Below are 18,611 nucleotides of genomic sequence, written 5' to 3'. Positions count from 1 at the left end.
AAAAAAAAAAAATTACCCATAACATCTCCTCTGTACCTACTTCCAAGCATTTTAAAACTATATCCACTCGTGCTAGTCACTTCAGCCCTGAGAAAAATCATCTGACTATTCACACGATCAATGCCTCTCATCATCTTGCACATCTCTATCAGGTCACCTCTCATCCACCGTCGCTCCAGGGAAAAATGGCCGAGTTCACTCCAGCTATTCTCATAAAGCTTGCTCTCCAATCCAGGCAACTTCCGTGTAAATCACCTCTGCACCTTTTCTAATGTTTCCAGAACCTTCTTGTAGTGAGGCGACCAGAAATGTACACAATTACCAAGTGAGGTCTGACCACGGTCCTATGTAGCTGCAACATTACCTCTCGGCTCCTAAAGACGATCCCACATTGATGAAGGCTAGTGCATTGCATGGCTTCTTAACAACGGAGTCAACCTGTGCAGCAGATTGAGTGTCCTACGGACTCGGACCCCAAGATCCCTCTGATCCTCCACACTGCCAAAGGTCTTACCATTAGTGGTATATTCTACCATCATATTTGAACTACTAAAATAAAACACCTCACTCTTATCTGGGTTGAACTCTATCTGCCACTTCTCAGCCCAGTTTTGCATCTTATCAATGTCCCACTGTATTCCCTGACAGCCCTCCACACTATCCACAACACTCCCATTATTTGTGTCAACAGAAAATTTACTAATTCATCCGTCCACTTCATCATCCAGGTCATTTATAGAAATCACAATGAGTAGGGGTCCCAGAACAGATCCCTGAGGCACACCACTAATCACCGACCTCCATGCAGAATACAAACCTACTGCAACCACTCTTTGCCCTCTGTGGGAAAGCCAGTTGTGGATCCACAAAGCAATATCACCTTGGATTCCATGTCTCCTTATTTTCTCATTAAGCCTTCGATGGGGTACCTTATCAAATGCCTTGCTGAAATCCATCTACACTACATCTACGCCTCTACTTTTATCAATGTGTTTAATCACATCTTCAAAAAAATCCAACCAGCCTTGTAGGGCACGACTTGCCTTTGACAATGCTATGCTGACTATTCCTAATCACATTATGTCTCTCCAAATATTCATAAATCCTGCCTCTCAGGATTTTCTCCATCAATTTACTAACCACTGAAGAACGACTCACTGGTCTATAATTTCCTGGGCTATCTCTACTTCCTTACTTGAATATGGGAGCAACGTCCACAATCGTTGAATCCTACGGAACCTCTCCAGTCGTTATTGATGAGGCAGAGGCTCAGCAATCCCCTCCCTCGCGTCCCACAATAGCCTGGGGTACATCCCGTTCGGTCCCTGTGACTTATCGAACTTAATGCTTTCCTAAAGCTCCTGCACATCTTCTTCGTTAGCATCTACGTGCTCAAGCTTTTCAGTACGTTGTAAGTCATCCTTATAATCGCCAAGTTCGTTTTCCGTAATGCGTACTGAAGCAAAGTATTCATTAAGTACCTCTGCTATCTCCTCCGGTTCCATACACGCTTTTCTACTGCCACACTTGATTGGTCCTCTTCTCTCACATGTTATCCTCTTGCTCTTCACATACCTGCAGAATGCCTTAGGGTTTTCCTTAATCCTGTCCACCAATGCCTTCTCATGGCCCCTTCTGGCTTCTTAATTTCATTCTTAAGCTCCTTCCTGCTAGCCTTATAATCTTCTAGATCTTTATCATTACCTCGTTTTTTGAACCTTTCGTAAGATCTTTTTTTCTTGACGATATTTACAACGGCCTTTGTACAGCTCGGTTTCTGTACCTCACCATCCTTTCCCTACGCACCTATGCAGAATTCCAAGCCAATATCCCCTGAACATTTGCCAAATTTCTTCCGTACGTTTCCCTGGGAACATCTGTTTCCAATTTATGCTTCCATAGTCCTGCCTGATAGCCTCATGTTTTCCCTTTCTTAAATTATACTTTTCCCAACATGTCTGTTCCTATTCCTGTACAATGCTGTGGTAATGGAGATAGAATTGTGATCGCCATCTCCAAAATGCTCTCTCATTGAGAGAACTGATACCTGACCAGGTTCATTTCCCAATACCAGATCTAGTGCACACTCTTCTCTTGTAGGATTATCTACCTATTGAATCAAAAAACCTTCCTGAGCACACCTAACAAACTCCACTCAATACAAACCCCTCAATCCCGTCATGACTATCCCTCGAGTTCGAGGATGATCGTCTTCGTTCTGTTTATCAAGTGGCCCAGAGAGCGAAGACGCCTGTGCGTGTATTTGTTTAACGTGTACTGGATGTGGCACTCCAAGAAACACACGATACTTCACAAATCAACCAACTGATTCTCATGGCATGGAAACCACGACGGTTGAGCTGGTGGAGTTGTTGCAGCTTTCATCCACCTTCACAGCCGTTCAGTTCGAAGTACCTTCGTCAGCCTGTTCCACCGTTGGGGTCTTGGTTGGATTGTTCTTTGTCAGGGACCTCACCCTCTACCTTACCGCCATGGGTTACACTGCCAGGAACATAGCTCCAGACGGCATCGCTCACTGGACCTCAGGACCACACAAGCTTCTCCACCGCGACAAAGTGACAATCCACGGAGAAGACCCCTCAGTCTAGGGAGATGCCAATCAAGATTTGGGAATTTAATATCTCACACCACAACAACCCTATTATTATTGCTCCTTTCCTGTTCTGTCTCGCTATCTGCTCCTCGATGTCCCTGTAACTATTGGGTGGTCTGAAAAAACACTCAGCAGAGTTATTGATCCCTTCCTATTCCTAACATCCACCCACAGAGACACCATAGACGACCCCTCCATAACTTACTCTTTTCTGCAGCCTTGACACTATCTCTGTTCAACAATGCCACTCCCCTAACGCTTTTGTCTCCCTCCCTGTCCTTCCTGAAACATCTAAAGCCTTGGAATTGAAGTAGCCATTCCTGCCTGTGCATCATTGAAATCTCTGTAATGGCCGCAACATCATAGCTCCGAGTTCTGATCCACGCTCTAAGCTCTTCTGTTTTGTTCACAATACTCCTTTCATTAAAGTAGACACATCTCAGAACATCAATCTGTGCGCGTCCCTTCTCTATCGTCTACCTATCCTCCCTCTTGCACTGTCTCCAAGTTTTCTCTATTTGTGAGCCAAGCGCCCCTAACTGCGTCACTTCAGTTCGGTTCCTACCCCCCAGTTATTCTAGTTTAAATTCTCCTCAGTAGCTTTTGCAAACCTTTCTGCCAGGATATTGGTCCCCTTGGGATTGAAGTAAAGCCGGTTATTTTTGTTTAGGTCCCACCTGCCCCAAAAGAGTTCCCAATGATCCAGAAATATGAATCCTTCCCCCCGCTCCAATCCCTCAGCCGTGGGTTTATCCTGCACCTCATTCTGTTCCTATACTCACTGTCAAGTGGTACAGGCAAAAATCCCGAGACGCAAAACAGCCCGGACCTTGGCACCTGGGAGGCAAACTACCATCTGCGTTTCTTTCCTGGGTCCACAGAATCAGCTATCTGACCCCTTAACTACTGCGTCCCCAATCACTGCTGCCATCATCTTCCATCGCCTACTCTTCTGAGCTACAGGGCCAGACTCTGTTTGTACATTTTTTAAGGGGGCAGCCACTGGGGCACTCTCTAGCATCTGCCTCTTGCCCTTCCCTCTCCTGACTGTTTTTACCCCAAAGGAAAAACAATAAAAAAACACTGCTGTGGTTCAAAACAAGAAGGTGAAACATTTCAAAGCACACGATGGGGCTCTTTGACGGTACGTGCATGAGTGACCTGCCGCAGGAAGTGTTTGAGGTAGGTCAATGGAAAACAACTGAAAGTTCTTTGGACAGTGTTTACATAGAGAATATGGTTATAGGTATGTGGAACCAAATGTAAATAAATGGAATACAGTAAACCGACATTTTCATCTTGGTCAGCCTTGATGAATTGGGAGAAGAGGACTGCTGTCATCGGCCATTGTTGTCAGTATTCGGAGTGGCGTTGGCTCACCTGGCTTAGGTGATGTTGAGTATCTGGTACGTTTCTCTTCCTGTTCTTAATTCTTTATTACACGGATGTTAGGGCATAGTAGTGTAGTCAGAATGGTTCCAGGGAACATGTTTTGTACTGCGTGTGAAATGTGCGAATTCTGGGAGACTTCCAGTCTAACACACAAACAAAATTGCAAATGGTACACTGCGCTGCAGCTGCTGAGAGCACTTATTAAGGAACTGGAGCATCTGCTCGATTATCTTTGGCTCATAGAGCAAAGTAAGGAGGTGAAAGAAAGCAGTTGCAGGGATGTGAGTACCCCTAGGTTTCAGGAGAGGGGTAACTTGGTGACTGTCAGGAGAAAGGCGGGAAAATGTACAGCCAGTGTACCTGCCAGAGAGATACCGTTGTAATTGGTCGTCTGGTACTGCGTCCGGTGCTGTTCCTCAGAAGAGAGGAGAGATGGAGAGAAATGCAGTGCTGATTGGATATTCGTCCATGGGACATTGCATCGAAAAGAAGGCATATCGACACAGGTGGTGGGGTGGTTCTGCTGGTCTTGAATATTTGTGGGTAGGTCTAAGGAACTGCAAGAGTAAAAAGGCTTTGCTGGCAGTGAGACTCAGACTCCAAAATAATTCTAACTGTATGGTCTACAAATGAAAACGGGAGATATAAAATAGAAGGATAGAAAGGTGCAATGCATAAACAGGTCCTTCGGTCCATCTAGTCAAAGCCAAAATTATTAAAACTGCCTAATTAAAACTGGGAGTAGGGACCAAAACTGCACTGGGACCAAATCCCGGCGATGCCACATTGAGCAAGCTATTGACCTGTATTCCCAGATCCCTCTGTACTACCATACTCGTCAGTGTCTTACCATTTACTGTATAAGATCTATCATGGCTGGTCCTAAAGAAGGGCAAAATCTCGCACTTGCCTTTTTTGTTCAACGTACCAAATTCAGCTCATCTTTTTTTTTTTTTCAGCTGAGGCAGATCTCTCTGCACTCCATGACCCTTCTTCGTTGTACACTACACCCACGAACTTAGTGTCATCTGCAAATTTGCTGATACAGTTAACCACATTATCATCTAGATTATTGATACAGATGATAAACAACAAACAACACAATACCGATCCCTGTCGCACACAACTAGTCACAGGAATTGAGTAAGAGAGAGAACCCTCGACTTCGTTGTCTACTATCACTCTCTGACTTCTCCCAAAAAGGCAATAATTTCTCACATTTGATACCTCATTTTGAATGCCGAGCAATTAAACCTTTTTGACCAGCTTCCCATGTGTCACCTTATCAAATGTTTTACTAAAGTGCTTATGGACATTATCAACTGCTGTGCCTTCAACTACTCCCCTGGTAACATCCTCCAAACATTCTCTGGGATTGGATCAACATAACCTACCACGAACGAAACCATGATGGCTATCCTTAATCATGCCTATCCAAATATTTATGTATCAGGTCCATAATAATACCTTCCAACGACATTTCCACAGTTAATATCATGCTCAACGACTTATAATTTCCTGGTTTGTCTTTAAACCCTTTTTAAACAGCGGTGTAATGTTGACTACCCTTCAATTCGCTGATACCTCTCCTGTCGCTATGGATGACTCAAATATTTCTGTTATTTCTGCACTCGCTTCACGTAAGGTCCGAGCGAACACATTGTCAGGCCCTGGTGATTTATTGACACGGATTCTCCTCAGGAGAGTAAACACCTACTGCACTGAAAAAGTAACAATCTGACGTCCAAATGGAAAGTGGAGTCCTTTGAGTTATTTTGCAGGTTTCCCTGAAGTGTTCTTTGCAGGTTGAGTCCATGGTGATGAAGGGAAATGTAATGTTAGCATTCATTTCAAGAGGACTAGAATCTCAAAGATGTAAGGTTGAGGCATTATATAACACTGGCGTGGCCTCATTATTCTGAGCTGTTTTCGGGTCTTTATCTCAGAACGGATGTGAATGCACTGGAGAAAGTTCAAGGGTGCTTCACGAAATTGACTTCGGGTTACAGAAACGTGATATGGATAACGTTTGATGGTCAGGGCATGCACTCACTTGAATTCAGAAGAACGAGAGGGCGTCCTCGTTTAAAAATATCGAATGTTGAAATGCCTCTATAGAGCTTATGTGGAGAGGATAATTCCTATGGTGGGGAAGTCTTAGGCTATAGACGCAGCACCAATGTAGATGTGCGTCATTTTTGACCGGACATGAGAGGAACTTATTTAGCCAGGGAATGATGAATGAGTGGACTTCGTTGTTGTAGGCTACTGTGGAGACAGGCATTTCGTATAATGTTAAAAGTCAAGGTCTATAGATTCCTGATTTCACGTCAGTACTGGCACGGATCTGGTTGTGACTCATTGATAATTCCGCTTCCACGGCAGATGATATACGTACATTATATTGAGTTCACAATAGCTCCTTTGTAATTGCTCCGACTTCCATTATTTGCATCGATACGGCCATGTAATTATTTTGCACGCAAAGACTCCATAAAACGGGGAGAAGGCAGAAGATTGGGGATGAGAGAAAAAAAAAAATGGACCAGTCATGATGAAGTGGCCAAATACCCTATCCTGCTACTAAACCTTTTGGTCTTATAGACTCTTTGCGTCCAAAATAAATACATGACTCTATCGATGCCAATAGTGGAAGTCGGAACAATTACAAAGAATCTATGATGAACTCAACATGATGTACATACATCATCTGTGCTGGAAAAGGAATTATCAGTAATTGAGACTCAGATGCGTGCCAGTACTGACGATGAAATTTCTCTTCAACCTCAGACGCTGCTTGACCACTCAGCCTCTCCAATAGCTGTGCCCATTTTCGAGTATTATGTATGATGTTGACTATTTTCTAGATGCAGAAAAAATACAAATAAAAATGAGATGCAAAGGAACATTGGAGTCATAGTACAGGATTCCTTAAAGTTTAATTTGCAGATTGAGCCTGTGGTGAGAAAGGGAAAGACAATGCTAGCGCTTATTTCAAAAGGACCAGAATATAAAAAAATAAGGGCGTGATGTTGAAACTTTGCTGAGGCCATACTTGGAGTGTTGGAAGCAGGTTTCAGACCCTTATGTTAGAAATGATGTGATGAAACTGGAGATGGTTCAAAGGAGGATCATGAAAATGATTACAGAATTGAATAGCTGGCATTATGAAGATTACATGATGGGTCAGTGCCTATCTTCATGAGAATTCAGAAGAATAACGGCTGAACTCATTGATACCTCTCGAGTGGTGGAAGGCCTTAACAGAGTGACTGTGGAGAGGATGTTCCCTATGGTTAGAGAGTCGATGGCCAGCGGGCACAACCTCGGAATAGATTAGGGGTCTGTGTAATTTCGACACAACCCCGATTTAGTTTCACATCAGCGGCAGAGTGCTGTTGGTCCAGATTATTTTACAATCGGACATGAGAGAGTTATGAAATCAGCGGGACTGATGAGTCAAAACTGGGACTTTTACCTGCGCAGATAACGCCAACTTCCCGGGAGTCAGAGTAGGCAATTGATTTAACCTGACATTCCCGCAGAGAGGTCACGCTTCCATGACAATGCAAGTACACATAGGGTCGCTTAACTCCCCCGAAATGGATATCCAGCGGTGCATCCAGCGCGTCGCCGCAGCCCAGCTCCTGGCACACGATAGTCGCGTACCGCTCTTCCCAACCATAAACATACGCAGTCCACCAGTATCCATTGTAATGAATCTCCAGTCTCCCAGCACATCGATCGCGCCCATTCACCAGATTCGACTTCAGGATTTCTGGAAAATATCAGAAAATGAAAACTCAGACTTCACCGCTATTTAAGATTGCGGTCAGCCGGTGCTCAGCACACGTTTACACCTACCCACCTCCCCCTAAACATTTAAACCCGGCATGTATGGCGTGATCATCAACCGAAAAAGTCAGGCAACGATTGAATTGTTTAATGTGACAAAATCAAGGCAATGATCATCCGGAGAACCGAGAGTCACATCGCCGTTCCTGGGAACAAGGTGACTTCCAGGAAAATCAGGTAAGGTTCTCGTTTGTTTTCCATTTTCTGAGAGCGGCTGGAGACTCGCTGCACGAAGCCCTCATCAATTCAGTAACAGAACCATAGTTGTTTGCAGGTGAGGAGGCAATTCCGGAACTAGAGGTCAAATGAGGAAGACTGAAAATCAGACTTAACGTGATTTCAGCCTCAACACGCAAAAGTGGAATGAAGAGTGGGAACACCTTTAAGCTCTGGGACAATGCCAGAGTAGTAATTTATCTGCTGAATCCCTACAGCCAGCTTAAACATTTTCGCTCCGCGTGAAGACAGCAGTCACCTATCAGCTTGATCCTCAGTGACAATCAGACCCAGCAAAACGCGCAATGAAAATTAAGCAAGATTACCTGATGCGTCAAGCTGACTATCCCCGGGAACACCTAAAACAAGAATTGTATTATTAGAGTTGGTTGTATGCGGCGTGCGGAGCTGTAGCGTTGTGCTTTAGAAACGGGTGGTGTGCAGGGGAGGCGTGACATTAAATTTATAAAACTGTAAGCCGGGAATTTCCAAACAGTAATGTACGGCGGTGTAAAACAAACTGTTGTAGAAAAGTAGTTTCACTTTCACATCTGTTTGTTTTAACTGACAGTATAATCACGAGTTAATTCATATTTGTTGCTCTTGTGGTGAAAATACTTTTTAATTTCTGCTGACATCTGGGCACAGACATTTTCGCACTTGCGGTCACAGCACTTTAGTCCTCTATGAACCCTGTCGATAGTGAACGATGGGTCCGCCACTACGATTGTACGGGCCAGATAACTGGGCTTTTCGGACTATGTCGTCCGCCGTAGCCAATGAGTCAACCTTCATGACTCATTGAATGTTCGTGATAAAGTCAGTCTGAACAAATTAACTGACTTTACCAGGAACATTCAATGAGTCATGGAGCACTGCAGCACAGAAACAGGCGCTGCAGCCTATCTAGTCCGTGCCGACCGAACTCTCTGACTGGTGCCATCTATCCGCACTCGAATCACAACCCTTCATAGCCCTCCCATTCATAATCCTATTAAGACCTATTTTAAATGTTGCAATTAAACCTGCATCCACCACTTCAGCTCACTCTCCTTTCCAAATTCAAAGCTTCTTCTGAGTAGAGAGCTTTCCCACTGATTCCCAGTAAATATTTCATCCTTCACTCAAAACCTATTATCTGTATATAAATACTCACCCTACCTCAGGAAAAAAAAACATATTTACCCTATTTATTCCTTGCAAAATTTGTGTATCCCTCATCATCTCTATGCAAACATGCTCCACAGAATAAACCACTAACCTTTCCCTATAACTAAAATCCACAAGTCCTGGTATCACATTTATAAATTTTCTCTGCACTATTTCAAGTTTATTGATATCTTTGGTGTTTGAAGCTGAACAAAACTGCAATCAATATTCCAATTTCGGCCTCACCAAAACCTTCAACATGACATAATGTCCTGTACGCTGGCTCTATATTATTACGGCCGATATGCCACAATGTCTCTTTAAGATCATTGCTACCTGTAATGCCACTTTCTGGCAAGTAAAAAAAAAGTATTTCCTGATTCCTTTGTTCCCCTGTTTACATCATACCTCTGTAGCAAACTCAGATTTTTTTTTGTTTGTTTCATGGATTCAAAAGCCAAAGTTATTCTAAGTTATACCTTTTTCTAGATCCGTTCATTATATTACCCTGTTCGCTGGAACTCGTGTCACTTATTCAGTGGAAATAACGTGATGATATTCCCTCCGCTGGAAATGCATAACACTTCCCTCTCCCAACATTTTCCACTGCGTAAAAGACAATTGATCTGATACCAGATCCTCTCGCTGAAAATTGTATGATTCCGTCGAAAGACGAGAAAATTACAGAAGCTAGAACACTAAGCAACACGCGTAAGATACTAGAGGAACTCAACAGGCCAAGCAGAATGTATGGAAGAGAGTAAACAGTCGATGTTTCGGGCCGAGACCATTCATCAATCCAGTTTACACACTTCCATCGATGCTGCCTGGCCTGCTGAGGTCCTGTAGAAGTTTATATGTAATGCTTTCCATTATCCTAACTTAATTCCATACTAGGTAGGCCTAAAGGTCTGCTTCTGTGCAGTAGTTTACGACTCTCTGACAGCACGGGGGTTGAAAACAGACCGCATCATCACAAATGGATTGCTACAGCAAGACCATAATTGTCTAAAGGATATTTATCGTACCTTTAGGTCAGACAGCAGTACAATCAAGAACCAGTGCTCTGGTTTCAATCATGTCCTCTATTGCTGTCTGTGTGGCGTATGGACATTATCATTATGACATTCTAGCTTTGCCCACTTCACAAAGACGAGAGGTCAAAGTGAAATAGCCAGTGTAAATTTACATGTTGATGTGGGTGAATGGTACAATCTATGGGCGCAGGTCGAGAAAGTAGAAAATAGCAAACAGGTTTAATGTATAAAAGTTTTGTTGCTGATTGGTGCAGACTCTGTGAGCGAATGGGGATGTTTGCATGCTGCCATGACGATATAACTATTTTCTGACAGGGGAATTAAGCCATCATTATTTGTAGTGGGGAATATCACAGTCCTGAACTGCGTGTGAAATATGTGAATTCTTGGAGACCTCCAGTCTCACGAACAAAGAATCTGCTACAAGTACACTGAATTGCAGCTCCTCAGAACACTTATTAAGGAGCTGGAGCTTCTGCTCGATTACCTTTCCTCATAGAGAAAAGTAAGGAGGTGAAAGAAAGCAGTTGCAGGGATGTAAGTATTCCTTGGTTTCCTAAGAGATGTAACTTGTTGACTGTCAGGAGAAAGGCGGAAAATGCACAGCGAGTGTAGAGTCTGCCTGTAGCCGTGCCTCTCTATAATGACAAAACTAAATCAGATACTGTAGAAGGGGATGACCTGCCAGAGAGATACCGCAATAATTGGTCCTCTGACACTGTGTCCGGTGCTGTGCCGCAGAAAAGAAGAGAGAGATGAGGAGAAATGCAGTGGTGATAGGATATTCTATAGCCCGAGGAAGACAGACCAGTTTCTGTATGCGTGATAGGACACCCGGTTGGTATGTTGCTTCCAAGTCTTCGGTCAGGGTCGTCTCGTATCGCGTATATAGTATTCTAAAGGAGGAAGGTGAGAAGACAGAAATCTTGGGACATATTGGCACCAGTGACATACAGTAAGTAAGAAAGAGGTGCAAGTCCGGATGAGATATTTAGTGGAGCTAATTAGAAAGCAATACAAAAACAGTACCTCCAGGATAGTGATCTCCGGATTATTGCACTTGGGTCGTGATAGTAGGGGTAAGAATAGGACGACTCGACAGAGTTAAGGAAGTGATGCAGGGAGCAGGTTTATGGATTATTGGGATCTCTTCAGGGGAAGGTACAATCACAACAAAATTGAGAGTTTATAATTAAAACAGAGGGGGACAAATAATCTTGCCGGCAAGTTTGCTAGTGTTGTTCCGGAGAGGTTAAACTTGATTTGGCCAGGGGATGCGAAAGAAAATGATAATGCTGAGGATGAAGTAGTTAGTATAGAACAGAGGCAGTGTGTCATGAAACTGCCAGCAAGCGGAGTCCAGTATTAACGACCTGGATGTTGAGGTAGAAGGGTGGGTTGGCAAGTTTGCAGACGACACAAAAGTTGGTGGTTGTGTAGATAGTGTAGAGGATTATCAACGATTGCAGAGAGACATTGATATTTGCAGAAGTGGGCTGAGAAGTGGCAGATGGAGTTCAAACCGGAGAAGTGTGAGGTGGCACACTTTGGAAGGACAAACTCCAAGGCAGAGTACAAAGTAAATGGCAGGATACTTGGTAGTGTGGAGGAGCAGAGAGATCTGGGGATACGTGTCCACAGATCCCTGAAAGTTGCCTCACACGTAGATAGGGTAGTTAAGAAAGCTTATGGGGTGTTAGCTTTCATAAGTCAAGGGATAGAGTTTAAGAGTCGCGATGTAATGATGCAGCTTTATAAAACTCTGGTTAGGCCACACTTGGAGTATTGTGTCCAGTTCTGGTCGCCTCACTATAGGAAGAATGCGGAAGCATTGGAAAGGGTACAGAGGAGATTTACCAGGATGCTGCCTGGTTTAGAGAGTTTGCTTTATGATCAGAGTTTAAGGGAGATAGGGCTTTACTCTTTGGAGAGAAGGAGGATGAGAGGAGACATGATAGAGGTGTACAAGATAATAAGAGGAATAGATAGAGCAGATAGCCAGCGCCTCTTCCCCAGGGCACTACCGCTCAATACAAGAGGACATGGCTTAAGATAAGGGGTGGGAAATTCAAGGGGAATTTTAGAGGAAGGATTTTTACTCACAGAGTGGTTGGTGCGTGGAATGCACTGCCTGAGTCAGTGGTGGAGGCAGATATGCTAGTGAAATTTAAGAGACTACTAGACAGGTGTATGGAGCAATTTAAGGTGGGGGCTTATATGGGAGACAGGGTTTGAGGGTCGGCACAACATTGTGGGCCGAAGGGCCTGTACTGTGCTGTTTCTATTTTATTTTCGATGTTCTATGTTCTATAATATGAACAAATTGAAGTAAACAGAATGCGTTGCAAGGGAAAAAGCAGACACAATCATAAACGGTGAGTACAGAACAGAAATGCTATATCTGAATGTGAGCAGTATACGAAATGAGTTAGATGAATTTGTAGCACAGTTAGAATTAGGCACGTATGACGTTATTTAAATCATCGCATTGTTAGTGAGAGAATGATCATAACTGGGAGCTGAACTTCCATGGATGTTGCATCGAAAAGACAGGCCTACCGAAACAAATGGTGCGGTGGTTCTGTTGGGGAAAATGAAATCAAAGTAAGAGAAAACGGTGACATTGGGTTCTAAGGTCTTGAATCTCTGTGGGTAGGGCTAAGGAACTGCGAGTGAAAAAAGACCCTTCTGGGAGTTAGACACAGACACCAAGGCAATACTAAATGTCTGGTCTACAACCGGGCGATACAAAATAGAGGGATAGAAAGATACAACGCATAAACATGTCCTTCAGTCCATTTAGTCGAAGCCAAAAATATTAAAACTGCCGACTCAAAACTGGAAGTAGGGACCAAAATTGCACTGGAACCAACTCCCGGTGATGCCATATTCAGCAAACTATTGTCTGTATTTCCAGATAGCTTGGTTCTACCATACTACTCAGTGTCTTACTGTTTACTGTATAAGATCTATCCTGGCTGGTCCTGACGAAGGGCAAAATCCTGTGCTTGCCTGCCTTGTTCAACTTACCAAATTCAGCTCACCTTTTCAGCTGATGCAGATCTCTCTGCACTACTTGAAAACCTTCTTCCTTGTATAAGACACCCCCAAACTTGGCGTCATCTACAAATTTGCTGATACAGTTAACCACATTATCATCTATGTTATTGGTACGGACGAAAAACAACAAACAACACAGTACCAATCCCTGTCACACACCACTAGTCACAGGACTCCAGTCAGAGACAGAGCCCTCGACTTGGTTATCTACTATCACTCTCCGATTGCTCCTATAAAGGCAATGCCTTATCACATTTGATACCTCATTTTGAATGCCGAGCAACTGAACCTTTTTGACGAGATTCCCATGTGTCACCTTTTAAAATGCTTTACTAAAGTACTTGTGGACAATTTCAACTGCAATGCCTTCAATTACTTTCCTGGTAACATCTTCCAAACACTCTATGGGATTGATTAGACATAACCTAATATGCACGAAGCCACGATGGCTATCCTTAATCATGCCTATCCAAATATTTATGTATCAGGTTCTTTTTAATAATGCTGCCATGCTCACCGACTTATAATTTGCTGCTTTATCGTTAAAGCCTTTATAAACAGTGGTGTAACATTGTCTACCCTTCAATCCATTGCTGCCCCTCCTGTCGCTAAGGATGACTTAAACATCTCTGCTATTTCTGCAGTGGCTTCACGTAAGGTCCGAGCGAACATATTACAGGCCCTGGTGATTTATAGACTCTAGATAGCAAACACCTCCTGTTCTGAAAAGTTAACAAACTGACGTCCGAAGGGAATGGGAGTCTTTTGAGTTATTTTGCAGGTTTCCCTAAAGTTTTCTTTGCAGGCTGATTCCATGCTGATGAAGGCAAATGTGATGTTAGCATTCATTTCAAGAAGACGAGAATAGCAAAGACTTAAGATTGAGGCATTATATGACACTGCCGAAGCCTCACTATTGTCAGCAGCTTTCGGGTGTTTATCTAAGAACAGATGTGAATGCATTTTAGATAATTCAAGTGAAGTTCAAAAAAGTGATTTCGGGGTTGAGAAACTTGTCATATGGATAACATTTGATGGCCAGGACATGTACTTACTTGTATTCAGAAGGGCGAAAGGGCGTTCTCGTTAAAATATGTCAAATGTTGAAATGCCTCGATAGAGCTGATGTGGACAGGATGATTCCTATGCTGGGGAAATCTTAGATTATGGACGCAGCACCAATATAGAGGTGTGTCATTTTTCACTGGACATGAGAAGAATTTCTTTAGTCAGGGGTTGATGAAAAGGGGATTTTGTTGTCGTAGTTGACTGCGGAGACCGGCATTTGGTATATTGTTAATTTGAGGTCGATTGACGGGAATAAGAAGGGAAGAAGGCAGGAGATTGGGGATGACAGAGAAAAATCGATCAGCCATGATGAAATGACCAAATGCCTGTTACTATATCGGATGCTCTTATAGATTGTTTGCGTCCTATATAAATATTTGACTCTATCAATGCAGATAATGTAAGTCGGAGGAATTACAAATAAGCTATGGTGAACGCAACATGATATACATACATCATCTGTGCTGGAAGAGGAATTATCAATAGTTCAGACCCATTTCCGTGCAAGTACCTACGATGAAATTTTCTCTTCAACCACAGACGCTGCTTGACCGCTCAGCCTCTCCAATAGCTGTGCCAATTTTCCAGTACTATGTATCATGATGACTATTTTCGAATTGTAGGGAAAATACAAAGAAAAATGACGTGCAAAGGGGCATGACAAAACTTGTACGGGATTCCTTAAAGTTTCATTTGCAGGTTGAGTCTGTGGTGAGAAAGGCAAAGGCAATGTTTGCGTTCATTTCAAAAGGACTAGAATATAAAAGTATGAGCCTGATGTTGAAACATTCGTGAGGCCCTACTCGGAGTATTGGAAGCATGTTTGATACCCTTATGTTAGAAATGATGTGATGAAACTGGAGAGGGTTCAAAGGAGGTTCACGAAAATGATACCAGGATGGAATGGCTGGCATTATGAAGATCAATGATGGGTCAGTGCCTGACTTCATAAGAATTCAGAAGAATAACAGCTGAACTCATTGAATCTTCTCGAGTGGTGGAAAGCCTTAACAGAGTGGCTGTGGAGATGATGTTCCCTGTGGTTAGACAGGCTAAGACCAGAGAACACAAACTCTGAATAGGTTAGGGGACTGGTGTAACTTCGACAAAACATCAATTTAGTTTCACATCATCGGCAGAGTGCTGTTGGTCCCGATTATTTTACAATCGGACATAAGATAATCACCAAACCGGGGAAATGACAACTCAACATTCTGACTTTTACCTGCGCAGATAACACCAACTTCCCGGGAGTCGGAGTAAGAAGATGATTTAATTTGACATTCCCGCAGAGAGGTCACACTTCCATGGCAATGCAAGTTCAAATAGGGTCTCTTAATTCCCCCAAAATGGACATTCAGCGGTGCATCCAGCGCATCGCCGCAGCCCAGCTCCTGGCACACGATGGACCCGTACCGCTCTTGCCAACCAGAAACATATGCAGTCCACCAGAATCCATCGTAGTGAATCTCCAGTCTCCCAGCGCATCGACTGCGCCCTGCCACCAATCTCGATTTCAGGCTTTCTGGAAAATATCAAGAAATAGAAATCAAACTTCACCGCTGATTTAAGATGGCGGTCAGCCGGTGCTCAGCACACAGCTACCCCTGCCGACGTACTGCTAAGTATTTAAACTCAGCATGTATGGCGTGATCATCAACCGGAAAAGTCAGGCTATTATAGAAAACGGTTGAATTGTTTAATGTTACAAAATCAAGGCACTGAGCGGGAGATCATCCGGAAAACATTGTCGTTCCCGGGAACAAGGTGGCTTCCAGGAAAACCAGGTAAGGTGTTAGTTTGTTTTCAATTTTCTGAGAGCGGCTGGTGACTCGCTGCACACAGCCCTCATCAATTCAGTAACAGAATCCAAGTCATTTGGAGGAACTAGAGGCCAAATTCCCGGAACTGGAGGCCAAATGAGAAAGACTAGAAATCAGACTTATCGTGATTTCAGCCTCAACACGCAAAAGTGGAATAAACAATGGGAACTCCTTTAAACTGCGGGACAACGCCTACGGAGTAATTTCTCTGCTAATCCTCTACAGCCAGTTTGCAGGTTTTCGCTCCGCGTGATGTCAGCAGTCACCTATGAGCTTGATCTACAGTGAAACTCAGACCCAGACCAACACGCAATGAAAATTATGCAAGATTACCTGATGTGTCAAGCTGACAATCCCCGGGACGATCTGAAACAAGAATTGCATATTTAGAGTTAGTTGTTAGCGGCGTGCGGAGCGGTAGCGTTCTGTTGTAGAAACGGGTGGTATACAAGGGAGGCTGGACATCAAATTTATAAGACTGTCAGCCGGGAAATTCCAGGCAACAAAGTAAGTCGATGTATACCAATCTGTTGCAGAAAAGTAGTTTCACTTTCACATCGATTTGCTTTAACTGACACTATAATCACGAGTTAATTCATATTTAGTGTGCCATGTATGAACCAGCAGAAATGGGAAACACTCGGGAGTCCAGTATTGTTATTAACTAATGGTATTTCTTCGTAACTACGCAACACAGTAATATAAAATCAGATATATAAAACAGAGTAGCAATGATTAGATATGTATACGTGTGGAGATATATGAAAACCAAGCTTCTTCAAGTCTAGGGGTAAATAGATAGTCTTACGATGATGAGTAAAGTTCAGTTCTGTTCGCGGTATTGAATTGAGTAGTGATGGAGAGAGAGTGAGAGAGAGAGAGAGAGAGTGAGAGAGAGAGAGAGAGAGAGAGAAGTTTGAGTCTTCAGGTGAGTTGACGTCGTCGATCTTCCCCTTGTCCTCCGAAATACTTTAGAAGTCAGGCCTGTGACCACAACAAAAAGGACCGTTCTTCAGTGGTGGAATTATCAATCCAGGCAAGAGTCGGACACTCAAATTGCTCCCCACAGGTAACACCCTATTCGTTCTCCGAGAGCCACTAATCAATCCGCCTGATCGATCCTCCAAGAAAACACTGTTTCTGTGGGCACAACAAAGCTCATTCAGTGTCTAAAACCATGGGTCTGTCAGTCTATTAGCTGACCTTCTATTTATTTCACCGAGATGAACAGCAGCTGACCATCAAGTAGCTCCTCATTCTGTAAGAACACAGAAGCGGACAATGTCCTTGCAAAAGTGTAAGCATGCTTCAGCGAAACCATAACGCCATCTCAAAGCAGTCTCTCTCTGACGTAATAACAAGGTGTTTGTGTTGTACAACTCTCTCTCTCTCTCTTTTTTAAAGGTATAGTCCATAAAAAGACTATGTCCCCTCGGGGTACACAACAGGTGCTCTTGTGGTGAAAACTATGTTTTTTCATTTCTGCTGACATCTGGACATAGGCATTTTCACACCAGCGGTCACAGAAGTTTAGTTCTCTATGAAACCTGTGGATAGTGGACGATGTGTCCACCTCTACGATTGTACGGTAAAGTTAACCCAGATAATTAGGCTTTTTTGGACTGCATCGTCTGCCCTAGCCAATGAGTCATGGAGCACTGCAGCACAGAAACAGGTACTTCAGCACATCTAGTCCGTGCCGACTGAGCTTTCTGCCTGGTGCCATCTATCCGCACCCGAATCACAACCCTTTATAACCCTCCCATCTATGTACCTATTCAAACCTCTTTTAAATGTTGCAGTTGAACCGGCATCCACGAATTCAGCTCACTGCACCTTCCAAACCATACCTTCTTCTGAGTGTATAGATTTCTCACTGATTCCCAGTAAATATTTCTTCCCTCACTCTAAATCTATTATCTGTATGTCTAGACTCACACTACTTCAGGAAAAAAAAATCTATATATGTACACTACCCATACCTTGCAATTTTTTTTGTATCCCTCTTCATCTCTCCCCAAACACGCTACACGGAATAAACCCCTAACCTTTCCTTATAACTCAAATCCATAAGTCCCAGTACCATACTTGTAAATTTTCTCTGCACTATTTCAAGCGTATTGATATATTTCCTGGAGGAGCTAAACTAAACTGCAAACAATATTCCAAGTTCGTCCTCAACAAAGTCTTCAACATGACATAACATCCTGTATTCTGGCTCTGTATTATTAAGGCCAATATGCCACAATGTCTCTTTACAATCATTGCTACCTGTAATGCCACTTTCAGGCAAGTTTGATTCTTCATTTCCTGATTCCTTTGTTCCCCTGTTTGACATCATACCTCTGTCGCAAACAGTGATTTTTATGATGCACGTATTGAAAAGCCAAAGTCATT

The 18,611-nt window shown here is 43.2% G+C and overlaps 1 protein-coding gene across 1 annotated transcript in view; it reads right to left on the bottom strand.

Moving 5' to 3' along the window:
- Window positions 1-17,535, bottom strand: part of LOC140202079 (scavenger receptor cysteine-rich type 1 protein M130-like) — a 41,580-nt gene extending 24,045 nt beyond the window's left edge. The window contains exons 1-4 of the mRNA XM_072266940.1: window positions 17,454-17,535; window positions 15,617-15,916; window positions 8,404-8,436; window positions 7,485-7,784 (exon numbers count right to left, since the gene is read on the bottom strand). Of these exons, the coding sequence (XP_072123041.1) occupies window positions 7,485-7,784; window positions 8,404-8,436; window positions 15,617-15,916; window positions 17,454-17,535 (715 nt within the window). The remainder of the gene's footprint in view (window positions 1-7,484; window positions 7,785-8,403; window positions 8,437-15,616; window positions 15,917-17,453) is intronic.
- Window positions 17,536-18,611: the final 1,076 nt, after the last annotated feature.

This window comes from Mobula birostris, chromosome 8, assembly GCF_030028105.1.
Source record: "Mobula birostris isolate sMobBir1 chromosome 8, sMobBir1.hap1, whole genome shotgun sequence".
Lineage (NCBI taxonomy): Eukaryota > Metazoa > Chordata > Chondrichthyes > Myliobatiformes > Myliobatidae > Mobula > Mobula birostris.
The sequence above is the reverse complement of the archived record's forward strand: the minus strand, read 5'-3'. Positions and strand labels throughout refer to the sequence as shown.